The sequence below is a fragment of the Lissotriton vulgaris genome, chromosome 2_1 (assembly GCF_964263255.1).
Source record: "Lissotriton vulgaris chromosome 2_1, aLisVul1.2, whole genome shotgun sequence".
Taxonomy (NCBI): Eukaryota; Metazoa; Chordata; class Amphibia; order Caudata; family Salamandridae; genus Lissotriton; species Lissotriton vulgaris.
This window is the reverse complement of record NC_141687.1, coordinates 526181579-526198307: the sequence shown is the minus strand read 5'-3', so window position 1 is coordinate 526198307 and position 16729 is coordinate 526181579. Positions and strand designations below refer to the sequence as shown.

The 16729-nt window shown below is 42.7% G+C and overlaps 1 protein-coding gene across 1 annotated transcript in view; it reads right to left on the bottom strand.

Moving 5' to 3' along the window:
• ITGAV (integrin subunit alpha V) overlaps positions 1-16729 on the bottom strand; it is a 372076-nt gene that overhangs the window by 62751 nt on the left and 292596 nt on the right. The window contains exons 22-23 of the mRNA XM_086955459.1: positions 11223-11302; positions 1078-1158 (exon numbers count right to left, since the gene is read on the bottom strand). Coding sequence (XP_086811585.1) covers positions 1078-1158; positions 11223-11302 — 161 coding nt within the window. The remainder of the gene's footprint in view (positions 1-1077; positions 1159-11222; positions 11303-16729) is intronic.

Genomic DNA, 16729 nt, shown 5'->3' with positions numbered 1-16729 from the left:
GACGCCCTTGGGCAGACCTTTCGCGAACTCTGAAGTCTTCTCTTGGAGCCAACCAGAGTATAAAGGAAGCATGGGACCTGGTGGGAGCAATCTCTTGTGTCCATCTTACAGGCTTCTTTGAGGGAAGGTGAGGCAGGACTCATAGGAGGCATCATAATGGTTGAGAGAAAAACACAGGCTACAGATGTCATGATTACCTGACCACGGCTGTTTAAAGTTCACCTGGGGAGCAATGCTTAAGGAATGTCTGTTCCATCATCCACTTTGGGTCTGCATTCTCTAGGGCCGAAGTCCAAAGCAGAATGCGTGGTTCCCGTAGGGTGCAGCAATGCTCCCAGGGGTCAATAGGGTCTGTTGTCATTCCTCCGCAGGCGTCTGTTGTCAAATTGCAATGGAAGGTTGACAAAGTGCAGTGGATGGTCATCAAAGCGCGAATTGGTTTTTCTGAGTTTCTGATGCCTCTGCGTTGAAATGCAACTGATTGGAACGATCAACATTTTGAGAACACAACAAACTGTCAGCCCCCTCAGAATGTTCGAACTGGATGTCAGAAAACCAATCTAAAATGGAGTCGGCACCCAGGTGCACTTCTAAGGGAGAAGTCAGAGCTCACATCTTGTGACTCAAAAAGTTTCTTCAAAGAAAAACATCCAGGCCCAACACTAGATAGAATAAGTACACAGAGAGCACGGATCTACAGCCACACATGATATGAACAAACTGTTTCACTTACTAGCTTAACAAAGATATGTTTAAAGTGTGAGGCCCAAGATACCTTTAAAACAATTTTGAGTGAGGCTCTCCCTACCGACTGACATCAATGAACAGTACATGAGTAACAACCAATACATATTAGAGAAGGGACAATAAAAGCAAAGGCAGAAAGGACAGTAAAAATAAAAGACCTGTGGATTTCACGTATGAAAGGTACTTAAAAAAAAAAGCAGCAATATTATACAGGCATACATGTGAACATGTGTATTTGAGGAACAATTGTAGTACTATGGTAGAAGCGTAAATCAAGATTTCAAAGTTTTTTCAGATGAAAATAATAAATAAATTCAGGATAGCACTCACCCTCTAATTTCTACAGCAGCCAACACAGCAAGATCCACCTGGTATGACTGTAGTGGACTTAAATTATCAAAGAGATTGGTGCTGCAAAGGAGATATAAAATGAGTTTAAATATATTGAATGGCAATAAACAGCGTTGCATTCTAATTTGTTTTGCACAACAAATGAACGTTCTGCACATTCATATGACCCAGTCATGTGGCTGAAGTGTTCACCAACATCATTCTGCCACCCTATTAATATGGAATCTGAAGCGCTCACCCCACCCCCAGAATATAAGGGAGGTCCCCGAGTCTCATATATCTCATAGATGTGATTCGACTTTGGCCTTAACTAGGGCCCCCGAAATGTGTTGGGGTGTCTCTGAAGAAGAGTGTGCCCCCTGCACCGCACAGGCTGCAGGGGCTCATGCTTCACCCCTATTTATATGCATTTAGATATGTGAAAAACCACTGGATTCAGGCAGGCATTTTCACTTATGTGGATTGATCAGTTGTTTACAGTAACTTGTGTTGGTTATAGGGTCATGATAATGTAATGACATGTAGAGATTCAGCTGACTCTTGTAGACATCAGGAAATTGCTATACACGTCTACGTTGAATGTACAGCACAATTTTAAAATATTACACAATTTGCTAAACTGTCGACTCTATTGCCCATGTACAAATCATATACAGATGACTTATTCCTCTTTGACCTTTTATTTGATTGGTGACAACTTTAGGCTGATTTACTAGCTGGCAGTGTGCTAAAACCTCAGTTGCCATAATTAATAGGCCTACGCTTTCCTGTCCGAATCTCACAGTATTTTTCCCATTATATATATTGAACAAAAACTAACATAGACCAGATTGTGACACAGGCCTCAGTAGTTATTCTAAAAAATAAATTTCAACTCCGACTTTCACAACATCCATCCTCTTTTTGATAAACATTCACTAAAACACAGTTGAATACACCACTTATTACTGTACTGATATAAAATATAATGAAGGATTTAAAAGCCGTCTACTTCTTCGTTCACCCTTCTTTAACTAGTTAAATATTCTTAAATGTTCGAATACAAATATTCAGTCAAGAACACAGCAAACTGAGTTTAGTTTGAAAGCTAGTTTTCTTGGACACATTTGCGTCCCATACTTTTTTTGGTTACAGAAGCACTTTTTTTTAAATTTTGCATTATGTCACAAATTATTTTTTTCTGGACGAAAGTTCCTCAACACATTTAGTAGTTTAGAGAGCGTTTTGCTTGCAAAGAATAGCGCTTGAATATAGGCCAACATTAATTGGATACACGCTTTCTTTAAAAATATTTTTCAATAAAAATTACAAAGTTGTTTGTGTACATTACTTGCCAAATACAATAAAGTTGTGTATGTACATTACATGCCAAATGCATAGTGCTATAATGCCACTTACGAGCAAGCCACTATAATTCATATGTAGCCATTTTACAAAAACACAAAGAAACAAAAAAATCGATCCCAGGACATCAGCTCCGCTCATCCAACTCGACACCAAACTAGATCCTTGCGGCAACATTTTATTGAAGATATCAATAAGATAATTGAGACGTACCAGACTGAGGTCCCCATCCCATCTGAGGCTCAAATCCTAAATCAGGCACACACTCCTGGTTGCATCGCTATTAGGATTTCAACTCAGACAATAGATGCTTAGCGCAAATGTTAGACCACACAACTTCCATCAGTTAGAGCGGGTGGAAAATTGTGTGCTAAACTGCGTCAAAACCAGTTTGCTAACTTCAAAACAGAGGAACGCACACACAGTTAGCACACTATGCCACATGTTTAAGTCCGAAAGTAGGAATTATAAGGTAACTGCACACCCACTAAATACCACATCTTGGAGGATCCGTATTTACCTGGTCATCAGTTACCACCCATAGTAGTGCTCAATTCATTATCAAAGCATGAGTCAGTAAATTACTTAACTATGCATTTTTAAGTGATGTCTAGAATTCGAAGGTAAAATAATGAATTACCTAAAGGCCCGGATTGCCTGAAATTAAACCATTGGAAAATGTAGGACAGAGGTATCCAACCTTTTCTGTAAGAAGAGCTGCTTATGTTCAATGAAAATCACAGTCAGCTACTAATATTATCAGTATTGTAATAATAACCAGAACAGACAAGGGTACATTAGGGGCACCACAAGCAAGATGATCATCAGGGGTCACCTCGGTGGAGGGTTGCCAGCAATGTTTACTTAAGTAATGTAAATGAGGCTTTGTCAATTTGGAATGTCTTGAAATAGGTACTTCATAGTAGCCATAGCTGCAATGTAAATGTAAATGTACAGGAATTTATATAGCGCAAATCACCGAGCAGTTTCTAAGCGCTTGCTTAGGGAACCCGTCCTGGTATTCCCCTGTGAGATAACCCCGGCAGGGTATCCGCAAGGTGAAAGCCAGGCATCCCGCCGCGAGGGGCCGTTGTGGAGATTAAGCAAGCTATTGCCCAGAGTCGCAGAGTGTGAACCCGTGAATTGAGTAGGCACTGGAGCGAGAATTGTCGAGTCCATGGACATTTTAGGACTCAAGACCCCGCCGAGCCAGGAATTGAACCCTGGTTCATAATATTAAGGGCAAATCTCCCCAATGTTATATGACTGATCACTTAAATATCAGCTTTACACATATTTTGGAAATTCAACTATTTTACTCCAACCATCAGCTTATGAGGTGCGAAAACTACTCACATTTTCGTTTCAGATGCACACTTTTCGATTTTGAAATACATATCGTAATTCAGCCAAGCAAAAGCTTCAAATGTATTAGCCTGGAATGCACATTTGAGAGCTACTTGGAGGTAGCTGGAGAGCTACCTGTAGCTCACAAACAACTCGTTGGAGAAGTATGATGTAGAAACTATCGGTTCATTCGTGGATGGATGGAGAGGAGCCTCTTTCTGCCTTCTTGAAAGCTCCTACAAAATCAAGCAGCAGACGCCGGTCTTTAATGAGGTGCAGAATGAGCTGCCCCAACATTACTAAGTACATTAGTAACTTTAAGTATCCTTAACATTATTCTTAATAACGTATTTTAACAAATGGCATATTGAAGGAGAAAATACTGACCTCTGTCTGCATACTTTTTGAAATGCTAGAGTAACTAGTCCAAATACAAATGTCAACTTTTTCCTCATTTCTCCCCTCTCTTTTTCAGGAAATAAAATATTTTATGTTCCATTCAATTGGTGGAGTGTTAAAGGTAATAGTTATTACTTCGAATCTGACTCCTATAACCGATTGTTAATGTCTGCAATTATATTAATGATAGGTTACACATATCTATATAATTTACTTTGAAGTACTTGCTAGTCTGCAAATCTTCTATACTCCAATTATTATTCTTTCATTAATAAAAGCACAAAACCAGCTTCTGGTTAATTATTTCTCACTTTTGCATAAGTGAATTGGCCCTTTATTTATCCCAGCCTTAACACCACCTTCCTCCTTTACAGATGCCTCCGAACACCGCCCACCCTTCAGTGATTCCATCATCGACTTCATTGCACCCACTCTTGCCACACACACTACATCCTCTTCGGCGACCTCAGCTTTCAACTGGACAACCCTGACAACAAGAACACCTCATCCCTGCTGCAGAACACCGCCATCATCAGACTCAAACAACTGGTCACACCCCCAACCCACCCAGCAGGACACATCTTCTCCGCCAGCAACAACATCACCTTCAGCCACATTTCCGAGCTCCTTTGGACTGACCAATGATGCGTCCACTTCTTCACCAAACCCACCGTACAACACCTTGCCCTCCGCTAACCTCGCAGAAGTTGGAACAAAGTCACCAAAGAACATCTCACCACCTCCCTTTGCAAAATCCCACCACTATCAGCCTCAAATGCTAATACCTCAGCACGCAACCTCCACCGATGAATCTCCAAATGCGCTGACACACTAGCTCCTAACAGGAAAGCACCAGGAAAGCGACACTCCAAGAATGCCATCTGGTTCTCTCCACCCTTTAGGAGTCCAGACAAGCCTTTAGACAGCTTGAAAAGAGATGGAAAAGCAGGAAGACCACTCAGCCTTCAAAACTGCTGTCACTGAACACCACCTCCTCATTAGACCAACAAAGAAAGCAGCCCTACAAGAAAGGAAGGATCAACGCCAACTCCCTCAATAGCAAATAACTCTTCACTGTGGTCAAAGAATTTGCCAAACCCAGTACAGAAACAGCAGACATCCCACCCTATCAAAACCTCTGCAACAACCTTGGCACCTTCTTCCACCACAAGAGTAAGGAGGTCCAAGACAGCTTAGACAGCCAAGACCCTCTCACCTCACCAGTAACCACCACACCCAACAACACCAGACTCTAGCAGACTCTGCTCAGTGGGACTCCCCTCACCACTGGCAACACCCTCAAGCTCATGAAGAGCATCCACTCCCAGGCACCCTCGGAGCCCATGTCCGCACCACATCTTCAACAGAGCCCCCGAACTCTGCTGCACCATCAACTACTCCACCAACTCAGCTACCTTCCCGGAAGACTTGAAACATGTAAAGATCAAACCCATTGCTGAAGAGACTCTCTGCTGACCCAACAATTCCGACCATCTCTCTTCCCAGCCAAGACCATCAAGAAGGCCTGTAACACCCAACTTTCAAAGTTCATCAAATTGAACCACATCCTGATCTCTCCCTATCCAGTTTCCAAAGCAACCACAGCTCTGAGACCGCCCTCCTCGCCGCCACAGAAAAAGTCCACACGCTCCTGGACGGAGGCGAAACTTCAGACCTCATCCTCCTGGACCTCTCAGCCACATTTGATACCATCTCCCACCGCACATGACTCCACAACACTGGCATTCGCGTCTAAGCCCTGGAATAGATACGCTCCTTCCTAACAGACACAGCAAGTCAGACTACCACCGTTCAGCTGTAAACACACAGAGATCCACTGTGGAAAGCTTCAGTGCTCCTCCCTGAGCCCCATTCTCTTCAACATCTGCATGGCCCCGCTCACAGCCTTCGTTCGGAACACCGGACTCAACATAGTTTCCTACGTGGACGACACCCAGCTGATTCTCTCCCTCACCAACGAACCCAGAGTCACCAATAACAACTTCCAAGACAGGATGGAGGCTGCCACCAACTGGATGAAGGACAGCTGTCTCAAGCTCAACTCAGAGAAGACCAAAGTCATCATCCTGGGCTAAACCCTCTCCGCCTGGGACGACTCCTGTTGGCCTGCAGCACTTGGAACCCCCCCCCCCCCCTCAAACTCCCACAGACCAGGCATGAAAACCCATCAACATCCTGTACTCCTCGCTCCACACACTACGCCTGCTCCAAAAGATCTTCAAGTGAATCCCCACCGAGTCCAGAAAGACGGTCAGCCATGCAGACAGCAGACTCTACTACAGCAACACACACTTCACTGGCATCAGCCAGAAACTCCTCAAGAAACTGTAGAACATTCAGAACGCCTCCGCCAGACTCATCCTTAACATACCCCGCTGCAGCCACATCAATGGCCACCTGAACGACCTCTACTGGCTCTCAGTCAACAAAAGAATTACCTTCAAGCTCCTCACACATGCCTAAGAAGCCCTACAAGACATGGGACCTGCGTACTTCAACCACTGACTTGTATTCCATGCACCCACCAGAGACCTCTGCCCCACCCAACTGGCCCAGGCCACCATTCCACGCATCCGCAAGACCAAGGCCGGAGGAAGATCCTTCTCATACCTCGCAGAAAAGAAATGGAACACCCTGTACCTCCACCTGGGGAAATCACTATCACTACCTCAATTCAGGAAGGCCTTCCTCAAGATCTGGCTCTTTGACTGAACCGCAGTGCCCACCTCCTCCAGCACCTTGAGATCCTTACGGGTGAGTAGTTGCTCTTTGCAAGACACTGGATTGATTGATTTAGACAGTGGTACCCAAGGAGAACCCCAAGGGGCAGCTCTCTGCATGTCACCCCACCAGATTATCAATTACCCATTTTTATTATGGCCAGGATTGAATATTTTCTGCATTGCTTAGTAAAGTAAATGTGATAGTCCGAATAGTGCCCTGAAGAGTATAATAACAGTATTTCTATTCCCTTGTAAAGACAATGTGAATTTCCACAGTTCCACATGTGACATGATTTCCCAGTTTCCACAATGCTTAAGTTCTCGAAGAGTCCAGTTGCACCATACCCCCATAGGTATGGTATACACTAGTTCAGAGACACTGTTTATCAGTTTATACAGTGATCTCAGAGCACCCCTACGTTGTAGCCCACCTCTAGCTCACAGTACCCCCTACTACCAACAATTCACTGCAATTAAATCTCAGTTCCTAGCCCATCCATGCAAGTCAAAACCATTCAAAAGATGGGACATATTCGAATCTATAACTTAAGTGTTCTTCTATTGCTGGCTGAAAAATGGTCAATTGAAAATGCAAAGATTAACCAGACAGAACCAGGAGAACATCCTTACACCCTCCCCCTCAACTACAAAAATCACACCACTGGAGAAAAATGCCCTTGGATAAACACCAATGCCAAAGAGAAATTCTGTTCAGCAGTGAGCACAAGCCAAGAGCTAGCTGGTGTTACAAAGGAACAGTGTTTCTCATGAGATTATCTTCCTCTAAAGAAAACTTCCAGGTCAGTTGAGGATGAAGAAGCGAATGCAAGAGATTGACTCAAAGTATTCAGGAAAGGCAATGTTGCTCAACAAAGGGAGGAAGCATTAAATCTGTATAGTAAAACAATCAATAGCAGAGGCATGCCTCACTAACTCTGGCATGAGAGAATTGGGGGAAAAGCAACCAAGAGACCCCCAGATAGTGGAAATGACAAGACATCCACAGGTAGAGTTTTGGTTGCTGGTGCAGAGAAGTAGAACCAAGGTGGGGCTAATTGTCACTTTCTAATTAAAATATAGGAAGAGAGCTAAACAAACTAACGGAGAAAGGTAAAAGGCAGGATGGGGTTATAGGCAGTCTCCCCAGTTTGAGATGACATTTGCCGAGCTGGGCCTTTGCTGTTGGGAAATTTATAGGCCACTGGATATATACAAATCTTTGTGATTGCTTGGGCAGGGTACCCATCTAGGGCAACTCCCATTCCTTGTGATGCAATATGAGGTCATTGTTTCATTCTTATTTCTTATTATTCATTATCCATGTGAACATTAAGGAATGTTATGATTTAGAATTTTGTTTTAAATTCGAGTTATAAGTGCAAAAAAGTTAGTTTAGGATTTTGATGCTGGACTTAATTTGTACTTTCTGTGTTTTGATGAATGTAGTGATTTACTAGTCTGACGAAATTGAATATGAATCTTTTTAATCAGGACCGTATCAGAGGATTAGAGAAAGTTAAAATCTCTTGATTAACTGTACATATATACATTCAGATATTTAGTTGATCGATTACATTTCTCTTGATGAAGTTATACAATTGTTTCAGTGGTCTTTATTAGTTGCCTTCTATGTTTGATAAATAAGGACATTGTTTGACAAGGTAATGTTGTTTCTTCTCTTCTTTCTTTGATAGACTTCCCGTATCATTTTGTTCAATTCAAGAGCTATAATTTTAGTATCAAACAACCTAGCATTCACTGGCACTGATGAACTTGAAAAAAGTATTAGACAATGCCCAGTAAAATGTGAGTTGACTGGTTTAATTGTCCACTGCTGTTAGCCTAAAAAGAGGTAACAATCTGATTGACTTCTTCTTTAGCTTTGTGACTTGGGGCAGGGACCTTGTTTTTAAAAGTATAATGGGCTGGATTGATTGATTATAATCAGAATTTTGGTGGAGGGAAATGTCTGGTGATGCTACTATAAAAACAATGCTGTATTCAAAATGAATCATATTGATTAAAATGATTTTGCATGCATCACAAATGGAACCAAACTGGCAGAAGTAACTCATTTAGAGGACAGGTTGTTGCCAGTTATATACTAGTGATATTCCACCCCTGGTCTAGCAGATCCCTAGACCAAGGGTGTGAAATCACTAGTATATAAAAACTCAACTCCCCAGACGTCCTTCAGAAACTAAAAGTTGATAGGGAAAAAGACATGATTTAATTTGAAGAGGATAGCGGGAAGATTGCTAATAAGGCAGGGTTCCGCCTTAAACAGCTCTGCATCCTCCTCAAAGCATGCTACTCGAAAACAACCCACCACAAAATAGGAAAGAGTAACACAGATGTGCATCAGAGAATGTGGTCTGATAGGCTCCTTCTTCCATGTTGTGTGGGAATGCCTATAGCTACTGCACTGCTGGACGGGGTAATAGGCCTACCTATTGTTAAAACCACCAAGCGGCTTGTGCTGAATAAATGGGGAAACGAGTAAATACCAAAATACTCAAACCTAAGGATACAACTACTTGGTCTAATAATAACAACACGGAATTTAGACATATGGTGGGGGTTTTCCGTGACTCCAGAGGTAGTGGAATGGGAAAATAACACGGACTGGTGCATGCAAGAGGAGAGGGAGGTCTATGAGGGAAGAGGATGTCCCGAAAAATGGGAGAAAGCATGGTGTGGTCTGCACGGAGGTCCTATCAGGCGATCTGAATTGGAATTGTGCCACTGACACCGACGCAAGCCCCAGATTTCATACCCCCAAATGTAAAACTGGAGAGTAATCAAAATATATATATCTTTAAAGGATGTAAAATGTTTTTGCATGAAAACCAGATAGTAGTTTTGATGTGCTTTATAGTCTACCTAATAAAAACAGGAATTCATTAAAATAAAACCAGTATTTGCAAGATGCTCCACTGCAAAGTTGGTTTCTTGCAGTATGCTCCACTGCACAGGTACAAAACAATCCAATACTGTGTGCACATGTTAGTTTACCATCAGCAACTGATGATCCGGATTATGCATAGCCATTCAGAAAAAAGCCATATGTCTGATTTTTTTAATCCAATCCAAGACATCACAATTATTCCCTTGGTTTAGGGTGCTCTAGTGCATAAATATCCAATTATGGAACCACTGGGTTTAATCCCAAGCAAACTACTTCACCTCTCTATGCCCCATTTTCCTTTTTTGACTAAAGTGAGAGGTCATAGAAATAAGCATCACTTTAAAGCACTGCATAAAAAGTGTAAATTTCATATCAACAGGGCACATGCAAATGCACGTTACAGAGAAAGTATCAGGGCAAATCACAGATTGTAGAATAGAAAACAAAGCAGGACACATAAGTGAATAAAGAATGCAACATGTAGTGTGAGCATCAATCAATGAACGGAGGTGTGGTACCGCTCAGATCACTACAACAAGAAGCTTTGGCAGAGCCAATGGGTCTAGCCTTTAAAGGTGAGTACCAACCTACTGACTGTCAATAGTTATTTTTTATTTTGCAGTTCGTGGGCCTTTAGAATTTTTATTTTTTTTAAACTAGGAAAATGACGAGAGGGGAACACTGGGCAGCAACAGAAAAGCAGGGCGGTGTGTGTGTGTGGGGGTGGGGGTGGGCGGAGGGAGTGGGAAGGCACCAACAGAGAGAGAGAGAGAGAGAGAGAGAGAGAGAGAGAGAGACAGAGAGTGTGTGTGTGTGTGTGTGTGTGTGTGTGTGTGTGTGTGTGTGTCTATTGTCTGTCCAGATGTTTGTTTACATAATCGAAATACCGTAGGCCGATACCAGCCGTGATGGACAACCATGTTAGTAAAAGCCCGGTTCTGTAACTGTGTAAGTATGTCTATGTGCACATTGTGTTTTGACAATAACTCTCACCAGATGGCTAAAGGTGTCGTGAATCCTAAAAATAAGGCTTGTAACAGACCAGGGATCACTGTACATACACCAAGAATAAGATCACCTTATGTAGTTATGATGCAGGGTACAGATTACTGTATGGAATAGGTCACACATCACTACATGGAAAAGCAGAGTAAAGTATCACAACATGTAGCAGAGCACAGATCACTGCATATAGAAGAACACACATTGCTGCACGCTGCAGGGCAAATATTGCTGCTTGGAGAATAGAGCATGTATCAGGGCACACACTATTGCAAGTAGAATGAAGGGACACGTGAACTACATATTTGAATACAATTGAGCAAATAAATACATTAACAAAAATATCTTAAATGGGTAAGGGTTTCTATAGGGACACTTGCCTTAGGATCTGCAAATCAAACTTGACCGAATTGTCCATCTCAGACAGCTGATGGACACTAAACCGTAGACCAGCTATAAGCTAAGAGGAAAAAGAAAGAACATTAATGAAAAAGAAAACGTGCAAAATGAAAACTTGTTGGAGGGCATCATTACACACTGCACATGCCAGAAAAATATACAATGCGAAAAACTGTACCAAAAAAATTATTATTATTATTATTGTATACAAGGCATCAGATCTGGTTAGGCTGAAATATTTCACCAACCAAAAAATCCAGTCTTTAACAAAACTACTCATGAATTACAACAAACACCATTTTTGAATTAGACCTGGTTTGTCGATTTGTAGAGTGCTCTAATAACCCGAGAGGGTATCCAGGCGCTTGAGCATGTGTGTCGGCGTGTGGTCCCCGCAGGGTTATTCAAAGAGCCAGGTCTGCAGGGTCTGGGGTAACTCAAGAAGCAAGGAGGAGGCTCTGATGAGTAGTGGGAGGGTGTTCCATGTTTTGGGAGTGATGTAGGAGAACGAGGAACCTCCTGCTCTGCTTTGTGACTGCGGGGCTGGGGTGTGTGTAAGAGAGAGGGAGGGGTGGGCGCAGGTGCCTGGGTTGGTCGTGGAAGTGTATGCTACTGCTCATGCATGCGGATTCTGTGTTCTGGTGGGCTCTGTAGGTGCGCATGCGTAGCTTGAACTGGCTGCGCTTGTGAATGGGGAGCCAGAAAAGCTCCCCGAGGTGGAGTGAAATGTGGGTGCAGCAGCTATACTCTGCAATCCGGTATCACACAGATTTACAAACCTATATGACGCAAAGGCATATTTCACAGTTTGTGAATCTGTCAGAGGTGCCACCTTCTGCATTCGTGCAAAGAAACCGTCTGGTGAACGTGAGCTTTACAGATCATTTTTAACATAACATGCAAGGAAAATGGCTGATGGCTCAAGATGCATGCAGTCCTGTACCCCACTGAGGCAGGGGGACATGAAGCTTCCACAGAGCCCATTCCATAGGGTTATAGACACGACTGGCTTAAAGATTCAACTCTCACAATTTACAAGCACATATGACTAATGCGACCCATCTGACACGTACAATAGCATCATAAATGATGAACTGGTGAGTGACACAAATCTAACTTGCTGCTGAATGGAACATGGCGGCAGGTTACAGAATGCGCAGTTTTAAATGTGCCTACAATGATGTAATAAAAATGTTGCATGTTTTTTTCTGGCTGCTGCTTGTTGTTCCATCACCACTCACCAGCACCCACTGTGAACCACAAAATAATATTGATGGTTAATTTCTTTACCTAGGTCAAAGCAAATAGGTGTTTGGATGGATATATTCTGAGGGTTCATAGGGATAAATGGGTGGGCCATTTGATCAAATGTATCGCTGGAGATTGTGTTATTTTTAATTATTTATAGGCAACTTTGCGTAGAAGGTCAACTTATACAACAATCCATTCAAGGGCTACTACGGCCAAGCACAGTAAAGCGTTTGCCTTTCGGGTTTGTTATAGACCCCTCAATCCACTTATTGGGGACCGACTTTTGCTCAACACTACCTACATTACCTGGCCGCAGCTTATCATTTTTTTGAGCTGAGTGCATTAATCTTTGTAAATATTACATGCACACCTTTTTTTCATCTCTGTCACAACTCATGTGCACTGAACCAGTTGTTTTGGAGCATCTATGTGTTTTTATGGAACCTCTTACCAATCTTCTCAACCTCGCCAAGATCCACTTCCATATGTATGCAGACACAAAAATCTACATCAAGATCCATTCATTTGATGACATCAAATCACTCGACTCCACTGTACAAAAAACCCAAACATGGCTGGACGAAAACCATTTGAAACTAAACTCCCTCAAAATGGAATTCCTCTTAATCGCTCCCCTTAACAAAACTCACACTATCCTAGATTGGCTGAAGCACTTAACAGCTCGCGAAGGACAACCTCTCATCGTCGACTCAGCGAAATCGCTAGGGATAATGCTTGACAGCAACTTAAAGATGCAGAAGCATGTCAGCGCTTCCAAAAAAGGAGCCAACTTCCACCTGAAGACCCTGCGAAAACTGAAACGCTTTCGGTCAGCCTTCGATTTCAAAAAAGCAGTTCAAGCCCTAGAGTGGAATAAGGGGCGGTAACCTTATGCGGCCTCCCAAGGTCATCGACAGCCCCACTAAGAGCCACTATCAACTCAGCTGCAAGACTCATCACGGGTTCAAAGAGAAACTCTCATATATCCCCTGACCTCAGAGCCCTCAACTGGATACCACTTGAATCTAGAATTCATCTTAAAATTGCTTGTATGACGCAAAAGGCCCTACACCGCAATTCCCCGCACTACCTAGCTCAGAAACTAGAGCTCTCAATTGGCAGCAGAGCTTCCAGGAGTACCAAGACACTTCTTCTAAAACACTAACGATTTGCCAAGAAAAAAACCTATATTTGTTCATTCTCTGGTATGGCTCCTAGGATCTGGAACGCTTTGCCCACTGAAACAAGAACAAACACGTCCTATGCCTCCTTCAAAAAAGAAGTGAAAGCGATCCTCATGGCTAAATTCACCTGAACTCTGTCCTTTTGCTAGTTTTTTTCTGTATATTATACCCATCTATGTCTTTGTGCTCAATAGCTGTAATTGTGTCTTGCAGGATAGCTGATTTGTACATGTATAAGCTGTGTGTAGCTGCTTCACCTATTTCTTTGTTTTGCTACATCTTGTTTTTCTTTTACATTTGACTTGTAAAGCGCCCTGATACTCGTAAGGGTCTTGTTCGCACTATATAAAATCCTCTAAATAAATAAATAAATAAATAAAATAATGTTAAGTGTCTGGGTAAAGAAATTTACTGATGTGCATACAACAGAATGTGTATGTGATCCCTCAAATAGGTTGTGCTAAGGGAGCTTAGGCTATATGCTCTCTCGGAGGGAACTATGTGCTCAATTCACTGCCAAGGTTTCCAGAAATATAGGCTTGCCCCATATTTGTTTTTAATCTAGTGACAGGGCATTACCGGTTGCTGGTTCGGGCACCAGGATGCAACGTTTTAGCACTTTGCATTCTCCTATGTTGCAAATAGATCTATTGGAGTTTTCTTCATTTCTGAAAACGTCTCTCCATTAGTTGTTGTTTTAGCTCTTACTCATGTGCGGTGCTTGCTAGCCTTTTTAGCCTGGTTTCCTTTGTGTTCTGGACTCCTAGTAGATGGACCACTACTAGTGCTATTCTTCTCTGAATGGTCCACTTCCATGATCTGAGCTAACTGCAGCACTGTGTGCGACATGGTTCTCTAGGTTTGTGGAGGAAGAACATCCTGGTATGTTGTCTCTCTGTAGCTGAATTTTCTTCCCTTGATATGTACCGGGAAGGCCTTTAGGACCAAAACCAAAAACACAGTCTTCAGCTCCAGCACGTTTTTACGTTCCACTGCCTCCCCTGAGATCCAAATGTCCAGATGTTTACTCTCCCCATAAGGGCCCCCTACCCTATGTGAATGCATCTGTTGTGACACCGAAGGTCTGACTACTGTGATGTTCTTTGCATTCCACCAACATACTTATCATTCCACTTTTTCTGTGTCAAAAACCAGATCACCACAAGTCCCAGTTACCGGTGTCCATTGACATTGTACCCATTACTGCACTGGTCTCATGTGTAACCTTACCGGGTCTGGTGGCTTAATGCGTCCATTGTAGGGGGCTTGTGTTTGACCTCGTGGTCAAGGGTTCAAATAGTAGCAGGTCAACTCAGCCTTTCATCCTTCTGAGGTCAATGAAATGAGTACCATTGAGTTGGGTAACAATGAACATCTGTTATTCAGCGCCAAGATACCCTTCTGGGTGAATACTCTCCGACACCCGAGCACAGAGCACTAACAAGACCTTTTGACTAAAGTGGTAGCGTTTTGCGTTTGGTGCTAAGAATCTAACATACACCCTTTCTCCTCTTCACCTCATGAAATTCTTCCTTACCTCCTCCATCAAAGTCCATCTAGCGGCTTTCTCTCTTATAAATCCCCTCATGTACCTCTTGTAAACATTTTCATATAACTTGTAAAGCGCTCGGATACATTCGGGTCTAGCTAGTACCATATAAAACTCAAAATATAATAACGTGAGCGGTAAAAATTGTCATGTCATGTCACGTTATGTTTTAGGAGTATTCATGATGCAAATATAGTTTCCCCAACTGACCTCACTGTCATAGACTGGCCTTTCTTCTAAAAGTTGGTTTGTCACATCAATGTGAGGATTCACTTAGTAACTGGGCAGCCATTTGCCTCCATAGAGTTTAGCCTTACTCCCCCAAAAATATTTTCTCTCTCCGGCACTGGGGATGATTTCTCCATGTTTAGGGAAAAGTTCAATCTGTGAAGTGTCTCAATGACTGTGTTTATGCTCTTCTGGCACAGTCAGAATGGTCTCACCAATACCAGACTGTTGTTCAGATAAGGATAGCCTTTGATCCTCTTTCTTCTCAAGTGTGCTACAACTACTGGCTCAGATGTTATCCCAAAAGGCATAACTGAACTGTTAGTGTACCTTGTCCACAGTGAACCTCAGAAACTGCTTTTGCCTGGTATTCGTTGGCACATGCATGTAGATGTCCTTGAGATCAATGGTTGTCCTGTAGTTTCCCTTCTGCAGATGTGGAATAACCTCCTGCAGCATGATCATTTTTAATATTTGCGTCTTTAAGAAACTGTTGAAAGGAGGCAGTTCTTCAAAGGGTCTGGTACTAGGAAGTGGATTGAGTAGACCCCTTTACTGATCTGTTCTTGCATGTTTGCTTTGACTCTTGCTGCTGAATTTCTGCCTTGTTCTTAGACTGATGTTTGGAGGCCTGCTTAACAATTCTGTACAAAAACCAAGTTAAATAATGTTCAGAGCCCATTTTTTGGAAGTGATTGTCTTCCATTCATGGAGAAAACCTCAGATCCTGCCCCCTACGGGTGTTGAATGTAGGGAGATTGGGGGCAGTGGAAAGTCACTTGCTTGAGTGCCCCACTCCTCACTAAGCAGCACCTCTCCCTCTAGCTCCTGCTCAAAAGTGATGCCTCTGTGTACTCTGGTATTGCTACTGTGATGGGGCACTTTGAGAGCTGGATCGTGACCTACACCTGGGTGGGGGTGGCAGATTGTGATCCACCTCTAGCAGACAATCTTTTACTTAGCGCCATTTCTCCTACAAAACGGCCCTCTCAACTTAAGTCCCATGGGCTTTGCTGTTTTATTGCACTTTCCCTTTTTTTAAGTGAGTCAGCTACTGCTAGTCTGAAAAGTGTTTCGCCTGTTAAAGGCATAGTAAGAACTGCCGCCTACACATCCTGTTTCTATCCAGAGACTCTCAGTCTGCATGCCTCTTTAGGGTAGTACCTTCTCAAAGCTGTCTGCTGTAACCAGTGATGATTTCATGCAGGTGTTAGACATTGTTCTGTAGCCTTGGATTACTATTTTGGCCCTCTTTTGGTACCACTTTGGGAGGCGT